Raw genomic sequence first — 14,290 nt, 5'->3', positions numbered from 1 at the left:
CCTCCATTTGACCCTGGAAGCCCGGCTTTGCACTGCTAAGGAAATACTGCTTGTAAGTGTATATATACCAGAACTCCCAGGGCAGGAGAGGACAGAGAAGAGAGAAGAGAATGGAAGAACGAGATGGGTAAGAACTTGAGAGGAACAAACTGAGATGGGGAAGAAGTAGATTGAAGGGCTACAGGAGAGTACTAGAGGAACGAGATGGAAGATGAGGAAGAGCCAGATGAGAGAGAAGGAGACGGGAGAGGAGATGATATGGGAAGGAACAAGATGGATGAGAACCTAGAAGGGACAGAACTATAAGAAGGAATTAAGATAGAACATAGAGGGGACAGTAGATAAATATAGAGAAATCAGGCAAGAAAGGAGCTAGACATGAGAACAGAACTGAAGCTGTGTATAAAGGATGTTATGCCAGAGGAATTAAAGCAAGTGGATTATAGAACTCGGTGTGCTGAGATTATATTTCCTGATAATAGTCCTCGCCGTTAGTAGTTCTCTCTCCTGAGCCCCTGGGATGTATAATATTAAGGCTGGTCCCTCTAATATTATACAAGACTACCTGTAGTAGTAATTAGGGATTTTCCAAGGAACTTTTCTTACAGCAGAGGTGGTGAAGCCTTGGGGAGCATATACTTCTCAAAGTAAGGTTACCCATAGCAGCATCACATGAAATCAGTCTTGCCCTTAGGAGGACTCATTAGTTCTCTATATCAGTAAAACATCAGCAAAACTTCCACTCTCACACGGATTCTTGTGTAGGCTTAGAAGCAGCAAGATTTCATGAGTATCATGATAACGAGTGATGCCAAGCCAGTGCAGCTCACAACTGCTGAGTTCAAATCAAGCTAGTGAGGCTTCATGCAACCCAGTCAGGAAGTGTGACTGAGAAGCCGTGTGTGCAGCAGTCACTGTGCGGGTTCAACAGAAAGCCAGGCAGCACAGCAGCGCATGTGAGCGCAGACAGACCAAAGATGCCGTCAAATTAACTTTGCTTTCATTCTCCCACTGCCTTGCAACTCAAGCTGTTGACCAATTTAATCATTAGTTAAGTCAATCCTAACTGGCAACATCTAGAATTAAACAATCCTTGCTGCAGGCACTGTATTGTGAATTAAAATGCCTACTCTGAATATTTTACTATATAAAGTATTTCCAAATTATTAACTTGGCAATTTTTTAAGTGCATGTTTCTACATAAGCTTCCACCACTGTTAAGCAAATATTTAAATTTCTTCTGTATTTTTAAGCTCATTACATTATTTCAGAAATGCACATAACTAGAGAAAATTATTTTCTAGGAATTCTGAGTATCAAAATCCTAGTGAGAATAGAAATGCTAGTTACCTCTAAGTTTTGATCTTTTGCAAAGTAGTAATGAAGTTGGTACCTGTTGGAATGTCAATGACATAGTTCAGCATCACCTCAGCGATTTCTAGGTACTCAGAAAATAGTCATTTTTCTATCATAAAGTCAAAGTTCCTGCTTCATAATCAAAACAGCTTTAAATTGAAATGTTTAATGAGAATAAATCTGGGAACCTTGGCATTCTTGGTGTTAGCATTAATGATGGAGTTCTCAACATGACCACATTATAAATTATATTTCTCTTAGATGGAAATTACTTTCGAGCTTTGGCAGTGAGTGGCTAGAGAACTAGATGACCACCATACTCTAGAGAACTGACCTTCAGATGACTTCTATGGATGGCTTCAGAAACCTTGTGCAAACAAAGTATTAATTAAAACTACTATAACTCTTATGGCTAAATTTTCTTTAAAAACACTTTTTTTTAAATATATTTCAGTTATGAGCTAATAGTTAACATTGCGCTTAATAGTAATACACAAACAAGGGCATTGGACGAGGTAATGTGAAGGGACCAAATGGTATCATTTCCAACCCTACAAGAATCAAGTAGAGTGAGGGGATGGGAAGTGGTTATGTGGAAGAGCACTTGCCTAGTGAGAAGGCCCTAAGCTCAAGGGAGACAGAGAGAGAAAGGGGGGGGGGAGAGGGAGGAAGAAGAGAGGGGGAGAGAAAGAGCAAGAACGAAAGACAGATACACATATACACACACAGGGGCAGGGGGGCAGAGCAGCCAAATACTGAACACTTTCTATACTTATCAGAAAACTGAAGACACAGGGCACGTGGTCATCCTAAAAGCCAGGGAGACATGTGGCCAGAAAGGACCAGAAATATTGCTGGAGCCAGTGACCTATGGTGATACTAAACAGTGACTGACAAACCCTTGCACACACACACTAAATAAATGTTTAAAAAGAGAACTGCTGCCGGGCGGTGGTGGCGCACGCCTTTAATCCCAGCACTCGGGAGGCAGAGCCAGGCGAATCTCTGTGAGTTCGAGGCCAGCCTGGGCTACCAAGTGAGCTCCAGGAAAGGCGCAAAGCTATGCAGAGAAACCCTGTCTCGAAAAACCAAAAAAAAAAAAAAAAAAAAAAAAAAAGAGAACTGCTGAGAAAACAAAGACATTGAAGCCTGGATACCCACAGATGTAGTAGACACCACTCAGTTCCTAGTCATCTAAAGTAAGACACGTGCTAAGAGTCTGTTCCTTCGGTTCTTAGAGCTATTTCGGGCTTTTCACAAAAACTTCAAACTTGTCAAATGATACAAACAAACACACTAGTGGCACACACACACACTGAGCATTCTCCATAAAGTACATATACCTAACACAAAGTATCAAAATTTATCAAGCAAAGAAGGATGGGCACTATACAGAAAGCCGGCATATCCAGGCTCCTAGCTGGGCACTTGAATGTCCTTACTAGTAAGTGACATATCAAACAGGCAGAAGATCAGTAAAGAAAAAAACTGAACCAGCCGCAGCATCAATCATTTGGACCTAATTAACATGTAGAGAATACTTCATCAAATGATATTCTTATCAATCTCTCATGAGACATTCACATGTTGTAACACATTTAGTACCATAATATACTCTCTAGCAAATGAAAAAGAATAGGAACACAGAACATGTACTGTCAGATTACATGAAGTTAACCTGTATGTGTATGTCAACATCACAGAATCTGAAGTCACCTGAGGGATGGACTCCCAAGCATGTCTGTGGGGGATTACCTTGACTGCCATTACTTGAGGTGGGATGACCTGCTTGCTCACTGTGGTCAGTACAATTCCCTAGGTTTCAGTCCTGGACTATATAAAACTAGCTGAGCACAGACACATGTTGACTACTCTCTGCTTCTTCTACAGCTGTAGGTATAATGTGACAATGTGAGGCAGCTGCTTACAGCTCAGCTGCTTTGACTTCCCCACCATGATGGACTGTGCCTTGAACCCTGAGAAAGGAAACCCTCTCCCTTCAGTTGTTTCTCTCAGTTTATTTTCTTTTTCTTCCTTCCTTTCTTTTTTCTTTTTCCCTGAGAAAAAGGTTTCTCTATGTAGCTTTGGAGCCTGTCCTGGAAAGTGCTCTGTAGTCTAGGCTGGCCTTGAATTCAGAGCTGCCTCTGCCTTCCAAGTGCTGGGATTAAAGGGGTGCACCACCACCACCCGGCCTGTCATCATATTTTAGCACAGCAACAGGAAAAGAAATTGAAACAATCTGTAAACAACAAAATAATAGCTGCTAAAAACAAAATATTTGAAGATTAAATGACACTCTTCAATATTCTGAACTAAATGAAAATACAACTTCAAAATTTGAGAAATACAGTAAAACTAAGACAAAATGAACATTTTTATCAATAAGATCTAAAATCAGTAAAATTAAGCATCTATTCCAAGAAACTAGAAAAAGCAAAAAGAAGAACATAATTAAAAAATATCATAGCAGAAATAAATGAAATTAAATAAAGGATGTCAATAGGTTTGTTGTGCACCTGTAGTTTGTATTTATTGAAAAGTTCAATAAAGTTAGTAAAACTCTAGCCAGGACCAAGGGAAAAAAAGGAGACATAAGTCACTAATATTAGAAACGAAATATAACAAAGAGGGGCGAATGAGGTGGCTCAGGGGGTGAACGCCCTTGCTGCCAAGCCTGATGACCTGAGTGCAATGTCCCAAAGCCACATGATGGAGAGAACTGACTTTTGTTAAGGTGCCTTCTCCCCTTCACACTCCTTTCATGGAATGTGTGTATGTGTGCACACACACAAATACATGTAATAAGTTAAAGAGTGCAACATACGGTATTATATTTCTATGCTCACAAATGACATAGTTATCTCTGAAACAATTCTGACAAACTCACAGGAGGAAAAACAGGTGATCTGAACAGGTCTATAATTACTAGAGAAACTGAATCAATAACCTGCAAAGCAAAAAGAATCAGGACAAGATGGTTTCATTAGTAGATTCCACTAACATTTAAGAAAGGAATACTCCCATGGGCTACAGCGAACGGCATGACAAGATGTGCCCACTGATGAAGGAGTGCCATGGACATCATAGTGATAACCTACCACTTTCTTCTTGAACAGAAGTCCTGCTCCACAAGATGAAACCTATACTGGTCCACTGTTGGCTAAGAACCTGTGGCTAGACATGTTAGAGGCTCTAGAGGTGAAACTACTACTACTGGACACAGTAGTAACTGATTTCTAAATGTCTTCTCACTCTACCCACAGATTAGTGCATCTCAACCTTCACCAGAGAAGCTTCTATTTGCAGTAGATGGAGATTAACACAGAGACTCACCACTGGCCAGGGTGCGGAGAGGAAGAGGCTGTGGAATGCTAGTTCTACATGGGACGTCTGTATCCCATCTCTTCCTCTCAAGGCTCATGGATCACTGCAGAAGGGCAGAAAGACTCTTAAGAGCCAGAGGTGATGGGTGACTCTAAGGGCACAGTGTCCTCCAGACACAACAGGGCAGCTGTACATATGCGCTGACCCTGACTGTGACAGCATACGGAAGTCCCATGCAGTCTTAAGCAAGACCAAGTGTCAGCATGGAAAGGGGAGCTAACTGAGGGGCTGCTGGTCCTCGACAGCTGCTGGGAGAGAAAGAGCCCGATTTCTTTAAGGACGTTGCTTCCAGGAAGCAGGAGAGCTGGTTCAGTGGCTAAGTGCTGGGGGACGGTCTGCATGTCAAATTACTCTGATTGGTCAATAAAGAAAACACTGATTGGCCAGTGGCCAGGCAGGAAGTATAGGCAGGACTAACAGAGAGGAGAAAAGAGAGAACAGGAAGGCGGAAGGAGTCACTGCCAGCCGCCGCCATGACAAGCCGCATGTGAAGATGCCAGTAAGCCACGAGCCACATGGCAAGGTATAGATTTGTGGAAATGGATTAATTTAAGCTATAAGAACAGTAAGCAAGAAGCCTGCCACGGCCATACAGTTTGTATAAGTCTCTGTGTTTACTTGGTTGGGTCTGAGCAGCTGTGGGACTGGCGGGTGACAAAGATTTGTCCTGACTGTGGGCCAGGCAGGAAAACTCTAGCTACAGCTAAGAGCATTTCCCACTCTTTCAGAGGACTGGGGTTTGATTCCTAGCACCCACACGGTGGCTCACAGTTGTCTTTTAACTCCAGTTCCAGAGCATCTGGTGCCCTCTTCTGGCCACTTTGGGCACTAGGCATGCATGTGGTAGACATGTCATACATGCAAGGGAAAAGACTCATACATATTCAAAAACTAAAAAAAGAATGTTCTACGTGGTAAGCTGACCACACTCTGTTGGAATGCCACATGTTCAAGAATATTTGGGCAGCATAAATTGGACTTGGTGGGTAGGGAAAAGAAAGAGGAGCCAAAAATTGTATGAAGGCAAGGAAGGATGGATTTGATAAAAACACAATGTACGGGATTTTCAAAGAAGTAAAAGAAAGCAAAAGCAAACAATAACAACCCAGGAAGGAATGGTAGCACTGCTCTATACAGAGACTGTAAATGAAAGGATGGCAGTTCTATCGAGCAAATGAAAGAGAAAACAAGCACATGTCGACTCTTGCATATTGTTGTTGACACATGGTGCTATACTGGGTGACTTAGCAGACTACTGGTCTAAAGAGACAACCCAGGTCAGTACTGCCACACAGATCAAAGGCACACTCAAGCCACTCAATTCTATAAAGGAGGAGAGCATGCAGGTATTTCAACGGGAAATACTAGGCATTTTACAATCATAAATCCATGAACTAAATAAGTTTAGTTCTAAATCCGGTGGGAAAAGTACTCAAATTTTTGATATTATTAAAAAATTCTGGCCGGGCGGATGTGGCGCACGCCTTTAATCCCAGCACTTGGGAGGCAGAGGCAGGCAGACCTCTGTGAGTTCGAGGCCAGCCTGGGCTACCAAGTGAGTCCCAGGAAAGGTGCAAAGCTACACAGAGAAACCCTGTCTCGAAAAACCAAATAAATAAATAAATAAATAAATAAATAAAAATAAAATTCTGAACTAACCACTTAGTGGACTATGGCTGTGACATATAATTTTTCATTTGGAACAGCACCTGAATCTGAAAAACAAAAGTGCTTCTCTTATTCCGTGCTCTAGGTACCCTAAGCTCTTCACAGTCCACAGGGCATGCTGGGCACTCTGGTGAGTTCTAAGACTACATTTGATATTCTGACTATGGCAAATTCCATCGTTTTCTTCAAGTATTTTTGTACTTGTAGTCTTCTTACCACATGAACCCTACACTAAGAAAACACTTGATAAGTATTTGTAGACTCAGGTTGAACTTGTTAATGAGAACTGAAAAAATGATAGCCTGAAAAAAAGGACAAGCTTTAAGAAGCATCACTGAATCTGTCTCATTCATAACAAACAGTAGCACTTCATTAAGTTACGTAGCATTGATCATATTCATCAGATGGGAATCGATGTTGCATGTTTAGATAGGCTCATTAACTCCTCCAGAATTTGTTGTTGCTGTCAGTGGTCAACACATTCTAAGAACTTCATCTAAAGCATTTACTTTTAAACTTCTTTTATTCCCCTAAGGACTGAGACCAAGGCCTAAAATGTTTTACCACTGAGCTAAATCCCCGACCCCACTGGAGATTCTAGAGTCAACAGCTTTAATAGACTACCTATTGGTCAGCTATTCTTTACCACTAGAGCACAGAAAAAGAGCAAAACGTTACAACAAATAGATAGCAAGTACACACTAGTGAACAAGGTGTCAGCTAACTTACAACACAAACTAAAACAATAACAACCCAAGAGGTGCTGGAAGTCTAGCAGAGCCCCTGGAAGTGACAGAGCCCCTGGTTAGCATGTGCAAAGGCCAAGTCCCATCTCTATCAGAGCAAAAAGAGACAGATGATGAAGGATGGTCAGTTTCAGTGACTAAAAGAAATAGCCAGAGAATCCAAAGAGTTTTTCTGGGATTTTACATTTTGATTGAGTACACACACACACAGAAGGAGAAACAATACTTATCCTTACTAACACAATGAATCTGTATTCTTTTTTTTTCTCCCCATTGAAAAGAAAACAAAAAACAAAAAACCCCCTGGTCAGGACGCACTAAACTGATATCATGAACCACTGCTGTTGGGAGACTGAAGTTTGATAAGCGCAGGCTTTCCATGCTATTCCTAATCCCCAGGCGAGGGGACAGAGAGCTCACGATTATATGAGAACCCTGCATAGGAAATTAACAAGACAATTATCTCTAATAAATCAAAAGAGCTAATATAAATTCTTTAAGCTATGAAAATGGAATCTCTTCTCTAAGAAATGAAAACTACTTTGCCTATTAAAGGAAGTGCCCCAGGCTTAGAGTTCTCAAGTTACTCAAGGCAAAGGGTCTTGGCTCAGCTCTGCTGCTGGAAAGAAACATTTCAATTTAGCCAGCATCTTCAAGTTTTCCTTAAGTCTGAGAATGCTTTAACTTTAAAGAAGCTTAGTTCCAGCTCTTGCTCAGCACATGCAAAGCCTAGCTTCACCCCCAGTATGAACAAAGTGAGTTCGTTCCTGGGGCTAGAAGATGGCTCAGTGTGCCAAGTGCTTGCTGCACGAACGCAAGGAAATATGTAACATCAGCACTCAGAAAGAGTCCACACATGTGGGCCAGAGGGACTCTCTGACCAGCCAGTTTAACCGGTGGGGTGAGTTTCTGGTTCACGTACACGCACCCCCCCACACACAAATAACTTCATTTCTATTGCTGTTCATATTAGTTACTAAACTGTGAAATGATATGACTTCTAAGCTTTTCTAGAAATTTTACATCTGTTACTATGTTACCTTCAAAAGCACACAATTAAATTTGGTTTTTCTTTTTGTTGAAATCGATCTTACAATGAAGCACAGGCTGGCCTCAAAACCATGGCAATCCTATTGCCTCAGCCCCGAGTCATGGGATTAAAAGCACTAATGACTAAACACTTCAATCTATAACGGCTTTTTTTTTAAAGATACAGGATTTCATTATGCAGCCTTGGTTGGCCTGGAACTTGCTATGTAGACCAGGTTGGTGTCACACTCAAGAGATCCACCTGTCTCTGCTTTCTGAGTGCTGAGATTAAAAGTTGTACCACTAAGACTGGCTTAAAATCAGGCTACTAACTGATTAAAAATCAATACTCAGCCACGTTCCTTACTAGCATTAAGCAGTGGAGTTCTTCCGACCACTGATACAGACCTTTCAGCTGAAGCATGCCACTTATCCATGTGTATAACTCACAACATAAAGACTTTTCACTAAAAGTTAATGGTTCCAGAAAAAGAAATTTTATACACAAAATATGAGAGAAATTTAAATATGAAAGCACTCTAAACCAAAGAACACGTTTGTATAACAAATCAAACAGCCATTTACTTTTTACAAGACTGCCATAGACACATGAAGTTCTGCCCAGGTTTCCTCACTGGATCTGCGTGCTGACCGGATGCACTGAGTGGAGAAGGCTGAGAACTGTTAGGCTGGCCCTGCGCTTGTACAGCTGGTGAAGGCGGCATGGGAGTGTTCTGTAGAAAAGCACAAACACAGTTTGTAACACGACACAGGGAAACAACATTTTATAGTCTGTAAGTTCATTAATAGCAGTTACACATTTGTGACATAAAATTGACATTTTGTAACTTTAAGTTAATGATTATATTTAAAAATGATTTTTATAAAAAAAAGGTTAAGAAGTATGCTTCTTTGAAAATATGGAATGATCCACAGAGGCAAGATTATACCTTGTGTTATTTTTTGATATCTGTTGGGGTTTGGCTGCAGAATCCTCATGGATATCAAGATCTATGAACATTTATATAAATGGCAAAGTCTTGTATATAAATGTGCATGTCTTCTTTATATATATAAGAGATATATATAAATACATATATATTATATATATATATATATCTTAAGTCATTCCTAGATTATACATAATAATTAAAACAATGTAAATACATAAATACAAATAGCTGCTACACTGTATTGTACAGGGTATAATAACATGAAAAGGCACATGTTCAGTAAAGAACAATTTTTTTTCTGATATTTTTAATTCAAGTTAATTAAATTCATGGATGTGGAACTGACAGACATAGATGACAGACTACATCACTCAAATTAAGAATTTTAGAAAGAAACAAGTAAATTACAGTTTTAAATGAAAATGAAGCCATCTGATTTACTTCAATAATATTTATCAGTTGTAAATTATTGCTTTCAATAATTCTTTTCTTTTAGATTTCATCAGTGATATAACATGAATCAAAGCAAACTTCAGATCTGAGTTAGTGAACATAACCATGTAAGGAGAACATCAGAAATACGACGTAGTTTTCAGGGAAGTGGATACTCGGCTGCAGTCTGTAGTGGTGCATTTAGTCCTGGGGATCCAATCCAGGACTTTCACCATGCTAGGCAAGTACACTACCATGACCTATAACCATAACTCTTTGTTATGTTGCTCAAGCTGGCTGGCCTTGAACTTGCCGTGTAGACCAGGATGGCTTGGGACACATTCTTTCTGGCACCACTTCTCAGATGCTGAATCAGTTATATGCCACCATGCCTGGCACAGTTACAGCTTTGATGGTAACACTGGCATAAAGTGGACATACAGTCTTCTAAATATTTCTTTTATATCTATATTCTATATCTTGTCTTTAAGAAACACTAATAAATTTTTAGGACATACAACTTGAAATACCTTAAAAGACAACATGTTCAATTTCTTATAGAAACACTAGCATATCATTTTCAAGACTTGTTTCAAAGTTTGGTAAACAGAATAGATTTGTTCATTTATTCCTAACATCAGCACAGGATGGCAAATACCAAAAGTGCTGAGTCGCTAAGATGAAAAACCACAATTCGACAGGTGCTTTGATCCCAGCACTCGGGAAGCAGAGGCAGGAGGATCTCTTTGAGTTCCAGGCCAGCCTGGTCTACAGAGTGAGATCCAGAAAAGCAACAACAACAACAACAACAACAAAACAACCCCATAATTCTTTTTGCTTTTCTTTTCTTGTTTTCTTCGAGACAGGGTTTCTCTGTGTAGTTTTGGTGCTCTGCCTCCCAAGTGCTGGGATTAAAGGCGTGCACCACCACCGCCCAGCACAATTCTTTTTCTAAGCCCAAACAAAAACATATGAAGCTATAATGGTATAAAATACAAAGAAAAGAAGAAAATAAAATGTTGAAAACGTCTTAGCAGAAATAAGAATAGGATTTGAGTTCTGGGGCTGGCTGAGGCTGTAGCTCAAATGGCAGAGTGCAATGCTGGGGAGCTAACCCAGGGTCTTCCCCATGCTAGCCAAGTATTCTTAGACCACTGGGATTACATGCCTGTAATCCTAGCATTTGGAAGTAGAGGCATGTGATCAGAAGGTTGAAGGTCATTCACAGCTATGAGTTCTAGAACAGAATAGGATATACAAGAACATGTCCTTAAAGACAAGGAAAAAAAGCAAACAAACTAAAACAGCAAGGAAACAAACAGAAATGTGTTCTAAGCTCAGAGAGGAAGAAGTCTACTCTGGGAATGCAGATCTAGGCACCTCTGCAATCGGTTAGCATCTCTAAATTGTAGAGTGAGAAAATCAAAGTATGAGCAACATGAATGCCTTGGACACCATGGAGAGGGACTTTCTAGCTACATAAATCAGGACTCAATTGTTCAATTTGCTTTTTAAGGAATTTCACCTATTCTGTGTGTGCGTGAGTGTGGTGTGCTGGTGGTGGGTGTAAGGCAGAGGATAACTTTGGGGAGTCAGTTCTCTTTTACCACCATGAGTTCTGGAGATGGCCTTATGTGCTGACCCATGAACCCATCTTTCCAGCCCTCAACCCCAGGGTGCCCTTTTTCAACAGCTCGTGTGACCTGGGCAACCTAGATACAGTCATTGATCTTGATGTTTTAGTACAGCTAATACAATCAGACTGATGAGATGAAACCGTACATGGAGGGCCTAGATTCTCATTCCATGACAAATGTTACTATTGCCACGATAATAGAGAAATCCAAAGGGAAACAGGTTTTGAGTTCAGAGGGTAAGATGAACCTATTCCAGTGTCTCTCAATGGGTTAATACTCCACATGCAGACCAGCCACCACCATCTGATGGGGAAAAGAATACAAATGGTGTGTGTGAAGTGCCATACACACAGTCAAACTGTTTCCATAAAACAAGAGCACTGAATAGAAAATGATGAATTCAATAACTGAAAAATAAAAGGACCAGTTCTAGCCAAATATAAATCTCAAGAGTGAGAAATCACAACACACTAGAATTTTACTTAAAGAAAGCACCTGTCAAGGTTAGTGAACTTTCCTGATTTGGTCACTACTGCCATTTAAATTGTGAGCCTTACTGACTATCCTGCCCAATGTGTGTATAAAGGCTTATTGACTTTCACAAATGCCAAAAGACTTTTATCTTTTTGATGATTGTGAAAGTCTTACTGGGTTACAGAAAATAGAATCAAGGCATCATGTGACATTTTAATCCCAAATGTTAACAAGGGATATGGCAAGGATGACGGAAGTTTGTCTAAGCTGTGAATTAAGAATGAATAAAAAACCTTATTAGCCAAATGCAATTTGTAGACCACTTTAGGATCCTAATTCAAACAAACAAACAAACAACCACAACCACCACCACCACCACCACCACCCGCGCGCGCGCGCGCGCGCGCGCGCACACACACACACACACACACACACACACGCGCACACACGCACACAACTTTAAAAGACAACTAGGGGAACCTGGAATATAAACTGGTAGAGGGAATGTAAAGGAACCACTACTTCTGTTAAGTATAATTCGTTATTATAGTTCCGTGTATCCATTTAAGAGAAATAAAAATTGAAACATAGTGAAATGAAATGATGTTTGTATTTGTTTTGGAGGGAGTGATAGAGTAGAAGGGAACAGAGGAATCTAAAATAGCAAATGTAACATCTGGAGGGAGCTGGCTCTGTCCTTAGAGAACATACATAGTTTTAAATACTAAGTAAGTTAATGGTGTAAGAATTAGGTCTTGGGGGCTGGGGTTCAATGTCTAGCACCCATATGGAGCCCCACAACCATTTCTAATTCCAGTTCCAGGACATCCAATGCCCTCTTATGGCTTCCACCAGCATCAGGCATGCTCATGACACAGACACACATGCAGGCAAAACACTCACACTCATAAAATAAATAATAACGAAAGGCCTTTTGCACAAGCATGCAAAGCCGGCTTCTTCGTCCTCAGCACAGTCTCTAATGCAGAAGGCTAGCCACAGCCAGCACTCAGACACAGATACAAAAAGCTTCAGTAAGGGTTGTAAGTGGTCACCTCCAGAGGAATATTGTGTTGTCAGTCTTTACTGAGAACCAGGGGACTTTTCAATTATGCTTTTTAAAATCAATGTGGATAAGGCTAACTTGCACGAGCAAGTAGCGAAATCAACATAATGCAATGGATATAACAAATTGTGATTTGTTTGGTAATATAAAATTAACAAAAATGCTCATGAATATGACATTTGATTTCTGGAAACAATACTATTCATTTTGTTAAACTATAGCTTTGCTTCCCTTTATCATCTGTTCAAGAGTAAATTATAGCTAAAAATTCTAGATACCACTGATAATACTTTGATATGACATTCTTAGGTCCCTTCCTCGGATCAGCAGTGAACCCTGTGGGTAAGAAGGCCTAACTGAAGCGTTTCCGGGCTGTAATGGAGGTGAGTAGGTAGCAGGAACAGGCCGGGACAGCTGCTGAAGCTCTGCTCTTCAAAGGCGTCAGGGAGCAGAGCTGCAGAGAGCAGAGCACTCACGGGAAAGCCTTTCTTTTCCCACGTGTGAGGATGAGAACTCTACCGCAGCCAACTTCCTTTCAGCGGGACTAGTCCCCATGTTCCTTAACTACAGGTTAAACATACCAAATGTGACATTCCAAAATATAAGTTCTAAAATTTGAAACTTTCTGAGCACCGACACAAGTAGAGAATACTCTTCTATGAACCTTTTGTATTACATACCGAGTCACAAAATATATATAAGATATATGCGTATATGTAAGATACATAAAAAGGAAACATACTTTGTGTTTAGATTTGGTTCCCACCCTTGGGATATCTCATGGTCTTAAAATATTTCAAAATTAAAGAAGAGAAAAGATGAACATCTGTAAAAGTTTGGTCAAAAGCACTTTGGACAGGGGCTTCAGTTTCTACTGAACTTTTTACTCTTATTAAGTATAAATATATGTATATGCCCTTGTAAGAACATGTAGAAATACAATAAAAAGAGAGTTAGGTTAAGGTTTCCTGGTAAAGCCTGTCTCAGTTATTGCAATATGCAAATACAATACAAATCTCAACAACAGATAAAAAAAATTGAAATGGCATCCTTGTGGCTTTTGTTAAAATGATCTCCTATGATAACACTAAGTGTACACTCCTAAAGGCTAAAGATTCCCTTTTTAAGAGGCAATTCCTTAAGCTCCTTTTCAAAGGGAGGAACAAATAAGCATGGTGGATCAGATCTGTAACTGATAGTAAACTCACGAACTTGGGGCAAGAAAGTGGAGAGTTAGCCGCCAGACTGGGCTACACAGTTAAGATACTGTCTCAGAAACCAAACCAAACTACACCAAATCAAAACAGGAACGGACCAAAAAGGAAACAAGCAAAGAACACTGCACTATAACACATTAAAAATGTGTCCTTGAGAAGAGGGTACTAAGACCTAATACACATAAAATATGTGATAGGCATAACCTAATCTTATATATAAACTATTTTATATACAAGAATTTAACAAGTTACCAAAAGCTAGACCTGGGGGCACACACTTTTAATCCCAGCAGGAGGGAGAAGCAGGCAATTAATCTGTGAGTTCAAA

General features: G+C 40.1%; 1 protein-coding gene across 3 annotated transcripts in view; it reads right to left on the bottom strand.

Annotated features, from left to right (window-relative positions):
* The window catches only part of Arid2 (AT-rich interaction domain 2), a 145,141-nt gene that overhangs the window by 25,068 nt on the left and 105,783 nt on the right, over nucleotides 1-14,290 (bottom strand). For all 3 annotated transcript variants that reach the window (XM_006974330.4, XM_076556672.1, XM_042264586.2), the window contains one exon: nucleotides 8,769-8,917. In XM_006974330.4, the coding sequence (XP_006974392.1) occupies nucleotides 8,769-8,917 (149 nt within the window). The remainder of the gene's footprint in view (nucleotides 1-8,768; nucleotides 8,918-14,290) is intronic.

Source organism: Peromyscus maniculatus, chromosome 20 (genome assembly GCF_049852395.1).
Source record: "Peromyscus maniculatus bairdii isolate BWxNUB_F1_BW_parent chromosome 20, HU_Pman_BW_mat_3.1, whole genome shotgun sequence".
NCBI classification, from domain to species: Eukaryota; Metazoa; Chordata; class Mammalia; order Rodentia; family Cricetidae; genus Peromyscus; species Peromyscus maniculatus.
This window is presented reverse-complemented; position numbering and strand designations above follow the sequence as displayed.